This window comes from Lynx canadensis, chromosome A2 (assembly GCF_007474595.2).
Source record: "Lynx canadensis isolate LIC74 chromosome A2, mLynCan4.pri.v2, whole genome shotgun sequence".
NCBI lineage: Eukaryota > Metazoa > Chordata > Mammalia > Carnivora > Felidae > Lynx > Lynx canadensis.
In genome coordinates, this window is record NC_044304.2 from 2,934,839 (window position 1) to 2,947,215 (window position 12,377).

A 12,377-nucleotide genomic window follows, 5' to 3' on the forward strand; every position below is an offset into this window, starting at 1 on the left:
CCACGCACAGGAGTATATAATCACAGAGGGCGCCAGGAGCTCCCGCTGCGGTATTGCCCTCCTCCTCCACGGCCCCCCCCCCCCCAGGCCTGGATTGCAGGGAGGCCCAGGCAGACTCCACAGGGGGCAAGGGGACCGTGCATTCTGCACCCCCTGCCCCGCTCTCCCCGGGGCTAGGACCCGGCACAAAGCCGTGGATGTTAAACACAGACTCAGATGCAAGAATTTCTGCTTTTATTGCATTGAAGACTTTTCTGGAAGTCTGGAGGAACCAGGTGGACACGCCTCTTTCTCCCTCTAGCCCCAAAGGCAGTGCAAGCCTCTATTGTCTGTGCCCCCAAGAAGTCTGGCTCCGAAAAGGTGGCTCTGCCCCCCCTTACCTCCCGGAGGGATCATGAAGGCGATTTGGGGGAGGCAGGGGGTGGGGAGTGTGAGGGCCCCAGGGCAGAGGGAGTTAACTCTTGCTTAGGCTGGGAACTAGGGAGGGCCTGGCCACACCTCCCCAGAGCATCCTGAGTCAGGGGCTGGGGCACAGGGAGGAGCAGGTGCCCTGGGGGTCAGCTCCAAGGTCAGCGTCCAGGGTGAAAATGCTCCTCCCCAGGCCCACACCACAGGCCCCTCAAGATAAAGAGGCAGGCAGTGGGGGGTGGGCCTGCCCTGGGGCCTGGAGCCCAGCTCTCAGCACCCTGAGGTTGCCCCCCACCCGCAAGGGCAGGTGAAAGTAACAAAGTGAGAACAGTAAGAAAAGATGACTCCGTGGTCTCTACAAAAAGCCCCACCCTCCCCGGGCCCCCTGGTCAGCTGGGAACCGCTTCGGCCTTCACCCTCTTGGGGGGCCTGTGGGGTGCAGGACTGTCCAGCGGCTCCCTCTTGGGGCTGGTAGGCCCAGAGCCGTTGTGCTGGGTACAGGGCTCGGCGGAGGGGTCCGGCTTGGGGCTGGCGGGTGCTGGGCCATTGAGCTGGGTGGGGGCCTCCTCCTTGGGCTCCAGCTTGGGGGCAGGCGGGCGAGGCAGGGGGGGCAGCGCCCTCTCCAGCACTCGAGGGCCGTCCCAGGTGGGGATCTCCAGGCCCAGATGCTCCATGAGCCTGGTCATGACCTCATCCACGTAGCCATGGATACGCAGGTCGGCATGGCGGTCCTGTGGGGGGCGGGGAGCAGGGTGCAAAGACAGGCCGGGCTTAGGCAGGGGTCTGGAGGGGAGGAGGCTGGAGCAGGGGGTACATCAGGGTGGGCTCAGCACGTACGTGCTTGGTGGGCTGAAGGTTGACAATGACCAGTCGACCTCCTCGGCGCTTGGTGGCGAGTGGGAGGTTCCCGCTGGGCCGGATTTGCAGGGAGGTGCCCAGAGTGATGGACAGGTCCGCGTTCCTGGGACAAGGAGGGTGAGACTGAGCCCCTCCACCCCCCCCCAAAGGTCTCGGCAGCCCTACTCCTGCCCCACAAGGCGTGAGAGGCCGCCAGCCCCTCCTGGCTCGAGCCCCAGTGCTCCACCAGCCGCCTGGCGCTCCGAAACACGCCCAGACCAGCCTGGGCAGCTCGCTCCACACCCTTCTCTGCTCTCAGGGCGCCCACAACCTGTGCCAACTTCCCGTCCGCCCGGAGCAGCCTCCCCACCCGGCCAGAAGCAGGGCTGCTGATGCGGACGTGACCTCCGATGCTTGGGACTCAGGGCCAGAGGCGTCCACTTGCTGAAGCCTGTTTCCCTGCCCGTCGCATGAGACTGGCGTACAGGGTGTGAGAAGGCTCTGTCACCAATGGGGCCAGCGAGGCCCAGCGAGGGTGCGGCCACCCCTTTCGGGGAAGCCTTTCCTGATGGCTCCCTCCCGTGCTGGAACCTCGTGGTCTGGGTTCACGTGGGGTCAGACCTGCTGGCCTCATCGGCGAGGGTGAGGTCTCGGTCAGGCAGGGCGTCTTCCCAGTCCAGGACGGTGTCCTTCAGCTCGCCCCTGCAAGGGGGGGGGGGGATGGGGGTCAGACGGAGACGCGCACCCTCCCCTGGAGCCCGGGCACAGCAAAGGGTCACTCACCTGCAAGCACGCAGCCCCCTGGCCTTGGCCACGGTGCAGAGCCGGCCCGTGGCCTTGAGGCCCATACTGCCCACGACGGTGTCCCGGACATACTGCCTGTGTCGGGGGAGGAAGGGGGACCCGCAGGGGTCGGGTCAGCCCACCACCTGCTCCCGGGGCACCTGCTCAGGGGTCCCACTGGCGTGTCTCTTGTTCCTTTGGGGGGAGCTGTTGTCCCAGGGGAGTAGGGGGGCCGCACGGCAGACTCTAAGCGCGAGAAGACATCCCGCAAACCCAGAGCAGGGGACGGGGGCCTTCCACAAAACAGCTGGCCGGGCCGCTGAAGAGACGCGATGACGACATGCAAGGCGTGACCCTGGGCGGGATCCCGGACGAGGAAACAAAAAAACCAGAAGCCACTGGGAACCCGGGCCAGGCCCTGAGTGATCGCACTACCCTGACTTCCTTTACAGCTCGCTGCGGCCGCGCCAACGGGAGAGCGCAGCTCCTGGGAGGGAGGTAGAGTCTCGGGGGTCTGGGGTCGTGGGCGAGGCGGTCTGCCACTTACCCCTCAACAGCACAGCAAGTAACCAACAAAGTGTGGCAAAACGTTAACAGTTGTCGGATCTAGTCGGGATCGGCCAACTATGGCCCTGTGGGTGGAATCTGGCCCTCAGCCTCCTGCCTCCACGAATAAAGCTTTATCGGCACACGGCCACGCCCATTCCTTCGTGTGTGGTCCGTGGCGGCTCTCGTGCCCCATCAGCAGAGCCCACAGTCGTGAGAGACACTGTCTGGGCCACGAAGCTGAACACATTTTACCATCTGGCCCTTTACGGGAAAAGCTCGCTGAGCCCTGGTCTAGGCGAGGTAGGGGTTCATCGTACTATTCTTGTGAGTCTCCTATGGATTTGAAAGTTTTCAAAATAAAGTGGGGAACAAGGGCTTTCTTTGCAGTGGGGGGACCCCCACCTGTGCGGCCGCTCGGCCAGCGGGAGGAGACGCGCCCAGATGGCCCTGGCTCCAGGAAGGGCTCTGGCTCAGCCTTCCCAGAGCGGCTGGTCCTACCTCTGTCACACTCTGGTATGGGTTGAATTGTGTCCCCGCAAAAAGATATGTTGGGAGTCCTGACCCCCCAATACTTTAGAGTGTAGCCTTATTTGGAAACAGGATCATTGCAGATGTAGAGTCAGGATGAGGCCACACTGGGGTCGAGTGGTCTCAATCTGATAGGACTCATGCCCCTGTGAGAGACCCAGACACACAGCGAGGAGGCCACGTGACAACGGAGGGAGGCGGGTGGTGAGCCAAAAACGCGAGGAGGCAGGAAGGAGCCTCCCCCACAGCCTCTCTTCTGGACTTCTAGCTTCCAGGCTGGGAGCTGTGGGGCGCCTGGCTGGCTCAGTCGGTTGAGCACCAGAGATCGGCTCAGGTCACGATCTCGCGGTTCGTGGGTTCGAGCCCCGCGTCGGGCTCTGGGCTGACGGCTCGGAGCCTGGATGGAGCCTGCTTGGGATTCTGTGTCTCCCTCTCTCTCTGCCCCTCCCCTGCTCGCGCTCTCTCTCTCTCGAAAACAAAACATTAAAAAAAAAATTATCAGGCTGGGAACCGACAGATTTCTGTTTTACGCCTTTCAGCCTCTGGCTGTCTGTTACGGGTGCAGGGGACGAACGTCCCTCTCCAGGAGGAACTCGTGCCCCCATCCTCACAGGCTTGAGGCTCAGGCCCCAGCCCTGCCCCTCCCTGGGTCCCTGGCAACGTCAGAAGCGACTCACAAGGCCCTTGCTTGTGATGGGAAGCGAAGCAGTAAGTGGCCTGGGCTGTCCACGCCTCGCCCCCCCACCCCGCCCCCGCCCTCCGGTGGCACTCACGTCTTACACTTGGCGCATTCCTCCACGAACATGTTTCCGTGAAGCTCCGCCAGCTTGTCCCTACGGAAGGAGAGAGACACTTGGCCATGGCATGGGATTCTGGTTCCTGAGGCTTCGGGCAGAGCACCGAGCCCTCCTCCTCCAGGAAGCCTTCCCTAAGCTTCAACCTTAGGATCAGCAGATTCCCTCCTTCCAGTGCCTCTGGACTGCTGCTGACCCCACCATCCACAGCCTTACAGATGGCCCAACCTCTCTGAGCCGGAGGGACTGTTGGCCCTCATGGCTGACCCTACTTCTGCACATGGGCAGACCGTTCCCTTCACAAAAGCCATCCACAATTGTGTTGGAACCACCAAGTGTCACGGGGGCTGCAGGACAGGAATTTTAATCCCCAGTTTGCAAATCAAAAGCCTGAGGCCATGGGTGGCCCAGGGGCCTGGACTTCAGAGGCAGAGGAATGTGGGGGGCAACTCCTGGTTCCCTTGGCTTCCCAGCTGTGTGACCTTGGGCAGGTCGCTTAGCCTCTCTGGGCCTCAGTCCCCATCTGTGAAATGGGACCACAGTGGCCAGCTTCTGGGTTATTTGGAAGAACAATGATCAGACCTGGAAGGCTCTTCCCCTGGCTCCCTCTGTCACCTCTCAAATGTCACAGCCTCCCTGACCTACCTGGTCGAGGCTTCAACTCCCGCCCAACTTTCCCCTTTGGTTCCATGGCAAGGATCACCGCCTGACACAGAATTTACTTGGCTGATTTGTCTCATCTTCTGCCTGTTTCCTCCCTCCTAGATGATTCCCGGGAGGGTAGAGCTTCTGTCTGTCCTGTGTACTCTGTGTCCTATGTCTGGAATAGCATGTGGCACACGGTCGGCGCTGGGCAAAATAGTTGTTGGCTGTGACCCATTTTGCTCCTGTCTGCACACAGTGGGTGCTGGGGGATTAGTGCTTCCTCCTCCTCCAACACACACACACACACACACACACACACACACACACACAGACCGGTGACGCAGTGAAGGCGTGGGCGGTGGGTGCCAGGGATGGCCGGGCACACGCGGGTGTGCAATCCACGGTGCAGGAGGTCGGAGACACTGTGGTCCCCAAGTGGACTCCTGCCGGCCCACCCCAAGGCGCTGCCCTCCACCTCTGGGAAGGAGCGTGCCAGCGGGTGGCCGTGCCCCACTCCCGATCTGCCGACGCGCCCCCACCCTACCGTGTTGTCCGGCTGTTTGGGGACACAGATGTCGCCGGCTTTCCCCACAGGCCCGTAAAAGCCCTATCCTCCCGTGCCGCTGAACGTACTCACTACACAGTGAAAAAAACGTTTGTTTCTGTTTCTAGAAATGTCTACACAGGTCCCGAGGGGCAGGCCTGTAGCCACGTGCCTAGTAAATCGGTCTGACCCGAAGGATAAGACGCCAGTGGTTCCGGCCCAGACCGGAGCCCGACGGTAACCCTGAGCCAGAGGGGGCTGGAGGCTTAGTTAGTTACATGTCGAAAGGGTGAAGTCCCCAAACGTGGCAACATCTCTAGGTTGTGAGAACTGCCAGACTTCTAGAGAAATTTTATCTTTGGGGGCGGGGAGGGGGGGGGCGCCTGGGTGGCTCAGTCAATTAAGCGTCTGACTTGATTTCAGCTCAGGTCGTGATCTCACGGTTTGTGAGTTCGAGCCCCTCGCCGGGCTCTGCACCGAGTGTGAAGCCTGCTTGGGATTCTCTCTCTCCTCCTCGCTCTCTTCCCCTCCCCCACTCACTCACTCTCTCTCAACATAAATGAATACACTTAAAAAAAAAAAAAACCTAAAAAACAGTCAGTCCTTTGCCCTACTAGGGTTCACGTTCACTATGAAGGCAGTAACGAGGGATAGGAAAACCCAACTACGAACATTCTAAATTCTCAGCACCCTCCTCCCCACGCCCAATTTCCCCCGGCCTCGCCCCGAGGGGGATGTCATAGCGGCCCGTGGCCAGGCTGTGGGGCTGGCAGCTGAGGACCCGAGGGCAGTCTGGGCCATAGTCCGGGCCGCCGGAGGCCCCGAGTGGTCAGGGCTGGAATCACCCCCCGGGACCGGGAAAGGGCACCCCAATTCTCGATCTGTGCCCGGGCAGCTCTGATGACACAGGACAGCTCTGGTTTCTGGGCTCCCACCCAGTGCCCAGTGCTGCTCCCGGCTGCCCCCCTGCATCGACCCATCAAAACCCCCCCTTTTACAGACGAGGAAACCGAGGCCCAGAGAGCGCGGGGCCGGACCCAGGCGTCACCTGGGGAAGCCGGAGCGCACGTGCAGCCCGTCCACGTTCTGGCTGACCAGGAAGCACAGGAGGCCCACGCGCTCCAGCTGCACCAGTGCCATGTGGGTCTTCGTGGGCCGTGCGCTCTCGAAGGTGGTGTCGAATTTGGGGGCCAGGCCCCGCTCCTCCATCGTCCAGACGCCGTGGGGGCCCCTGAAGGTGGCAGGCAGGGAGGGACAAGGAGAGTTCAGGGATCAGGGAGACAGAATAAGAGAGAAAAGAGAGAAAAATATTTGCATTAGGAGCTGATTACCCCTAATACCAATTCTCCCATCTTCTAAGGTAAGAGGATCCCAATAGGCAGGCAGGTCTAGCGAGCCCAGGCAAAAGACTACATTCCCCAGGATCCCTTGCAGCTAGGTGGGGTCAGGTGACCACATTCTGGCCAATGGGGTGTGAGTGGAATGTGGCGCCGCTTAAAGGGACACATCTGTAAGGGCAGGGTCTTTCCCGCGGCCTGACATCCCCCAGCGGGGATGGCAGCAGGTGTTGCCTCAACCTCCCCTCTGTGCCCACAGACCTGAAGTCGGGGATGCCCGAGGCGGTGCTGATGCCGGCCCCCGTGTGGAACACCACATTGGAGGACTGCCAGACCAGCTGCGCCAGCTCCCGCACCTTCCGCTCCAACTCCTCCGGGGGGTCGAAGATCTGTCCGGGGACAGAGCAGAAGGGAGGGGTCAAAACATGTCCCATTGTGGCAAGGTGGCTAGCCACAGATGGGAATGCCCCTGCCTTGCCCAGGGCGGAGAAGTGATTGGAAAAGGTGGCTTGTTCTCATGTCCCTCCTCTGCCCACAGGCCTCCAGGGCTCCTGCATCCCTCAGGGTAGAAACCTAAGTCCTCCCAGTGGCCTGAGGCCTTACACGACCTGCCCAACTCCTCCCCCTCTCTGCTGCAGCCACTCGGGGCCTCCTCACTTTTCCTCCCAACACACCGGGCCTGGTGCTGCCTCAGGACCTTTGCACAGGCTGTGCCCTCTGCCTGGAATTCTCCCACATGGCTCTTCCCTCATCCCCTTTAGGTCTTGGCTGAGAAGTCCTCTCACTTGCACACCCACGTTCATGGCAGCATCGTTTACAACCGCGACAACATGGAATCAACCCCAGTGTCCACCGACGGATGAAGGATAAACACAGTGCGGTCCATCCACACACTGGAATATGATCCAGCCTCCAAAAGGAAGGACCTCCTGACACCTGTCACCTCGTGCATGGATCTGGAGGACACCGTGCACAGTGACAGAAGCCAGACACGGAAGGACGCTGCGCGACCCCACTCACAGGGGGTCCCTAGAGGAGTCCCCTCCACAGAGACAGAGAGCAGATGGTGGGAGCCAGGGGTGGGGCAGGGGGCGGGGAGTCAGTGCTTCATGGGGACAGAGTCTCAGTTTTGGGCGATGGAAAGTTCTGGAGATGGATGGTGGGGGTGGTTGCACAACAGCGTGAACGTATCCAGTACCACTGAGCTGTGTACTTAAAAAATGGCTAAGACGGTACCTATCACGTTGTGTGTTTCGACACAATAATAAAAAAAAAAAAAAATGGAGAAAACAGAAGTCATCTGAGTGGTGCCTCCTGGGCCCTGGTTTCAACGCAGCCCCGATTCTCCTCGCGATTCCCAGCCTTACTGGTCTCCCTGAAGCTTCCTATCATCTGACTTCTTGCATTGACTTGCCCTTTGTCTGTCTCCCCTCTAGAATGAGGAGTTTTTGTCTGTCTCGGTCCTTACTGGGGCCCCAGGGCCTAGGAAGTGCCTGGTGCACAGTAGGCGCCCCATAAATGTTTGTGGAATCCAGCTAATGGACTGGCAGGAAGAGGAGAGGGACTTCCGGAGGGATTCTGAGGGCTATTAAATACCTCACAGACCAGCCTTTGGGGGATGGGGGCAATCTTCCCCCCACCAGCTTCCAGAAGGGGAGAGGGGACCCAGAGGGAAGGACTCGCCCCAAGTCCTGCAGTGGGCGAAGGGGTCTTTTCTGACACGTACCTACGATCATCCCGCCTAGAACCCTTGTCCACCACCCCCAGGATAAAGTGTCAGCTCCCCAGCCCGGCACGTGAGGCCCCTCCGGCCCTGGCTCTGGAAACCTCTGTGGCCTAGTTTGGTCCCCAAGCGTGTTTATTTCCATCTCCTCGCCTTCGCCCCTGCGGTGCCTTCCGCCAGCAACTCCGTCCCTGGCTTCCCCCATCAGAGAACTTGAGGACTTTCCACCGACGCGGGTCCCTCCCTCTATCCCGCCGGGCCGACCCGGGGCTGGGGGTGGAGGGGTGTTCCAGTCCCCGGGAGAGCAGGGGGCGTCACTTCCCGCCCCCTCCCCACTGGGAAGTCCCTCCCATTGTCTAGCCTCAGTGCCTCCCGATATTCCCACAATGCCCCGCTGCTGCCCGGCCCCGCCCAGCCCGTGGCGCTGGGGGCGGCCTTCGGGACGCCGGGCCGCGCTCACCTCGGGGAGGCCACACTTGCCCTTGTCCGCGTACGGCGACAGTCCCGCCGCGTAATTCACCGACATCCTCGCCGCCCCAACGGGAACAATAAAGTTTCTCTTGTTGAGGCCGCTTCCGCCGGAAACGGGGCAGGGCGGGGAGGAAGGAGGAGCCGCGTTCCGCCCTGCGCGGCCAGCCGCTCCCTCCAAGGCGCATGCGCCTCGCGTTGACGCCGCAGGCGCCATCTCAACTGCTGGCAAAGAGGAGCCCGCTTCCTTAGGTAGCGGGAAACGGGGCCAGCCGTCCACGTGAGAGTTCTGCAGTCACCTCTAAAGTGAGGGGCACAAGCGGCGGGTGCTGCCCTTTCTTCTTTTTGCAAATGCGTAAATTGAGGTCCCCACGCCTCTCGGGACGACAGGGAGCTCGTGCTTCTAGTCAAGGCTCTGTCTGCTGCACATTTCAGAAGTTTACAAAGTCACGAATACCCTGCGTTTGTGTGCGGGGGGGGCATGTGGGAGGGTCTTGGACACCGCCCTGAATTACCCGAACGTTATCCAGGTGGGTGACAGTCTCCACCCAGCCGGACTGGTGCACCGCTAGAGAAACTGCTCAAGGCCACTGGGGCTGGTGGTGGCCTTGAGGATGCATTTAAGAAACACGTGTTGAGCACCTACTGAGTGCCCGGGAAACACCGGGGAGCAAAGGCGGCACCTTGTGGCGAAGATGGACACAAATGACCGGGCAGTGGTGACTTAGTCCGATTAAGGTGCCATGAGGGCCCCGAGCCATAAGGGAGCTCAGCCTGGGTGCCTCCGGGAAGGCTTCCTGGAGGAGGCGGTGTTGCAGCAAAGATCCAGAGAGTGAGTAGGAGCGAGCAGAAATGAGATGGGGCGAGTGAGCCGGTTGGGAGTGACATGGGGCGCAGAAAGGGCGCTGCTGGCGAAGACACAACGAGGACAAAGGCTAGGAGGAGAGGTGGAGGGTGGTGAGAGAACAGTAGGTGTCTTCCCGCCTGAGCTCGTTGGCCAGCAGGCAGCCCCGCAGCCGGCTTGTCTCCTCCCTCTGTTCACCCCCGGCCCCCTGGGGCGGCTGCCCTCAGAGCCGATCGGGTGTCAGAGCTGAGCGCTTGGAGCTGCCGGTGTGACTGGTGGCCCGGCTGGGAGCAGGTAACTGGAGCCCGCCGTGGGCGCGGAGGCCGAGTGCTGGAGTCACTGGCTTTGCTGGAGGTAAGAGAGGAGGAAGTGAGGGAAGCTTGGGATGGAGACCCCCCCCCCCTTAGGGTCTCAGCCTCTTGCCTTGGAGCCCTGGTGTGTGGGAGAAAGGAGAGGTGTGTGTGTATGTCTTAGCTGTGCTGCTGAGCTACCCAGACACCCTGACACACACACACACACACACACACACACACACACACACACTTCCCACTTCCCAGCCTTTGCACTCTCTAGGGCACTTACCTTCTTTTAACGGCTGCCGCCCTGCTCAGCCTCCTGCCTGGCCACTAGGTCCTGCTTTATATATCATCCCCTCTTCCAGAAAGCCACTCTCGTCCCCCAAGCCCATGGCTTCCCTCCTGCCCTGGCAACCTGTGGACTCCCCTTGGCTATCTTATTACCTCCTGCTCTAGGTTTGATTGAGACAGAGGCAGAAGAGAAAGGGTGGGGTGAGTACAGTGTGGGTAGGGTGATGGGTGGAGGGGTGGGGGAATAAACGGGTGGGTAGGTGGAAAAGTGGATGGATGAATGCACGGGGGGGGGGTGGGGGACATGCCTTCAAAAAATCCCACTCGGGGCGGCTGGGTGGTTCGGTTGGTTAAGCCTCCGACGTGTGACTTTGGCTCAGGTCACGACCCCGCAGTACACGGGATCAAGCCCCGCGTCGGGCTGCACGCTGGCCGCGCGGCGCCTGCCTGGGATTCTCTCTCTCCCTCCCTCTCTCTCTCGAAATAAATAAACTTAAAAAAAGGAATCCCACTCAAAAGAGGAAGGAATCCCAAACAAGCCTTTGTGCTAAGAGGCCTCAGCTCTGGGCCTGGCCCCCAGGGGCCCCTCATTGTTCAGGAAGGCGGTACCAGCCCAGACCACTTCCAGCCTAGGAAGCCAGGGCTGGGGCAGAGGAAGGGACCCAACTAGGGGTAGGGGAACCCAGTTGGGGGAGTTAGAGTTCAGCCTGTGGACGACAGGCAAAGCTCATCAGAACACGGGATTTTGGAAATGGGCTGTGAAGGGTGAATAGGAGCTTACCAGAGAGAATGGAGAAAAACGGGCACCCCGTGCAGGAATAACCACACAGATGAGAGCTTGGAGACCGGAAAAGGCTTGAGCTGCTTCAGCAGGTGCGTTTTCCTGCACACCTACTATATGCTAAGGACGCCACTGAAAACTGACCACGAGTTGGTCAAGAGGGGATTGTGTCCATCTTTTTAAGGGTGAGGAAAGTGAAACTCAGAGAGGGCCAGAGACCTGCCAAAGGGCACACAGCAGTCAGGGGATGGGGCATCCTGTGTCCCTGTCCTGCTCTAGGGTCTGAGATGGCCCAGGGAAGAGGAAGCTGTCCTTCTGAGAAGGGGGAGGCAGGTGGCCCTCCTGCTCACGGGGTCCCTCATTCCCACCCCACTCTGGTGCTTTCCAGGTGGCCTGGGCTGAGGAGAAACGCCAGACGCTGGCCATGAAGACCCTGCGGGCACGATTTAAGAAGACAGAGGTGAGTCTGAGGCCGCTGAGATGCTCGGTGCCTCCCATCTTCAGGCCCCTGTGCCCCGGGGCCTGGCCGAGGAGCCCCTGGGCCTTTGGAGCATTGTCCTCTGCCCCTCATCCCATCCTTTTGGCGGCTTCAGTAGGGACCAGGCCACCCCCCTCCCTGCTCGGACCCTCCTCACCACCCACAGGTTCAAATCCCCCCCTTTGGCTTCTGTCCCCTCTCCTCCCTTTCCTGTCTACTCCTCCACGGCCCCCACCCTGTTTGGCTTCAGTAACACTCTTCTTTGTCCCGAAGAATCTCCATTCTCCCAAGCTCCAGTGACCGCTTGCTTTTCTGAGGACTCACTTTCCTGGGGGACCCCCATCTCTTGCTTTTGAGGGGTTCGTTCAGCAAATGCTTGCAGGAGGCACTGTGGCGGGCGTTGAGGAAATCCCTGCCCCCGGTGGAGCGGACAGCTGAGTGGGGGGTGATGGGTACTAAACAGGATAAACAGCTGAAAAGGCATGTTTGGGGCCACAGAGACCAAGAAAAGGAAAGGGGACTGGAGCATCTAGGGCAGGGGAGACGGCTGCAGTTTTAAAGCAAGTTGTCAAGAAAGGCCTCAGCAAGGAGCTGATATTCGAGCAAAGATTAGAAGGGAAAGAGGGAGGGAACTGCGTGCGCATATTCCGAGAATTGCATCCCGGGCAGAGGAAGCAGGCAGTGCAAAGGCCCTGAGGTGGGCCGGAGCTGGCTCCCCATGCAGCCATTCCTTGGACTGTGAACTCCCCAGGAGAGATGCTTTGTCTTCAGTCGTACTCACTCCTCCTTGACTCCCTCCCCCCCAAGTCCAGGGCACAGACTGAGAGAATCTAGGGTTAGAACACCCTTTCGTGCCTGGCCTTGGTCACGCTTGGCTTCACACTCGCCACAGGAAGAAACCAAAGTCTGGAGAGGTTAACTGGCCTCTCCCAGTCACAGGACAGAGACCCGGGTCAGCTGGCTCTGCTTGACTAGCTGGGTGACTGCGGGCCTGTCACCAGTCCCCCGTGGCCCCCTCAGTTTTCCCAACTGACCTTATTTATTTGTTAGTTATTAAGCTTAACGTCCCTT

The 12,377-nt window shown here is 60.4% G+C and overlaps 1 protein-coding gene across 1 annotated transcript; it reads right to left on the reverse strand.

Moving 5' to 3' along the window:
* Positions 1–217: 217 nt before the first annotated feature.
* On the reverse strand, positions 218–8,726 carry SIRT6 (sirtuin 6). Its single transcript, XM_030292512.1, has 8 exons — positions 8,609–8,726; positions 6,687–6,814; positions 6,137–6,319; positions 3,879–3,938; positions 2,029–2,124; positions 1,867–1,947; positions 1,246–1,369; positions 218–1,139 (listed from the first exon to the last, which is right to left on the reverse strand). Exons 1-8 carry the CDS (start codon positions 8,672–8,674, stop codon positions 798–800), a joined length of 1,080 nt encoding a protein of 359 aa, XP_030148372.1. The 5' UTR covers positions 8,675–8,726; the 3' UTR covers positions 218–797.
* Between the last annotated feature and the right edge of the window lie 3,651 nt (positions 8,727–12,377).

Excerpts from the sequence above, each read along its gene's own strand:
- SIRT6 (XM_030292512.1), bottom strand. The coding sequence starts at position 8,674 with ATGTCGGTGAATTACGCGGCGGGACTGTCGCCGTACGCGGACAAGGGC. Across the intron at positions 6,320-6,686 it reads TCGGGCATCCCCGACTTCAG|GGGCCCCCACGGCGTCTGGA; the intron begins GTCTGTGGGCAC and ends TGCCACCTTCAG. Across the intron at positions 1,370-1,866 it reads CTCGCCGATGAGGCCAGCAG|GAACGCGGACCTGTCCATCA; the intron begins GTCTGACCCCAC and ends TCCTTGTCCCAG.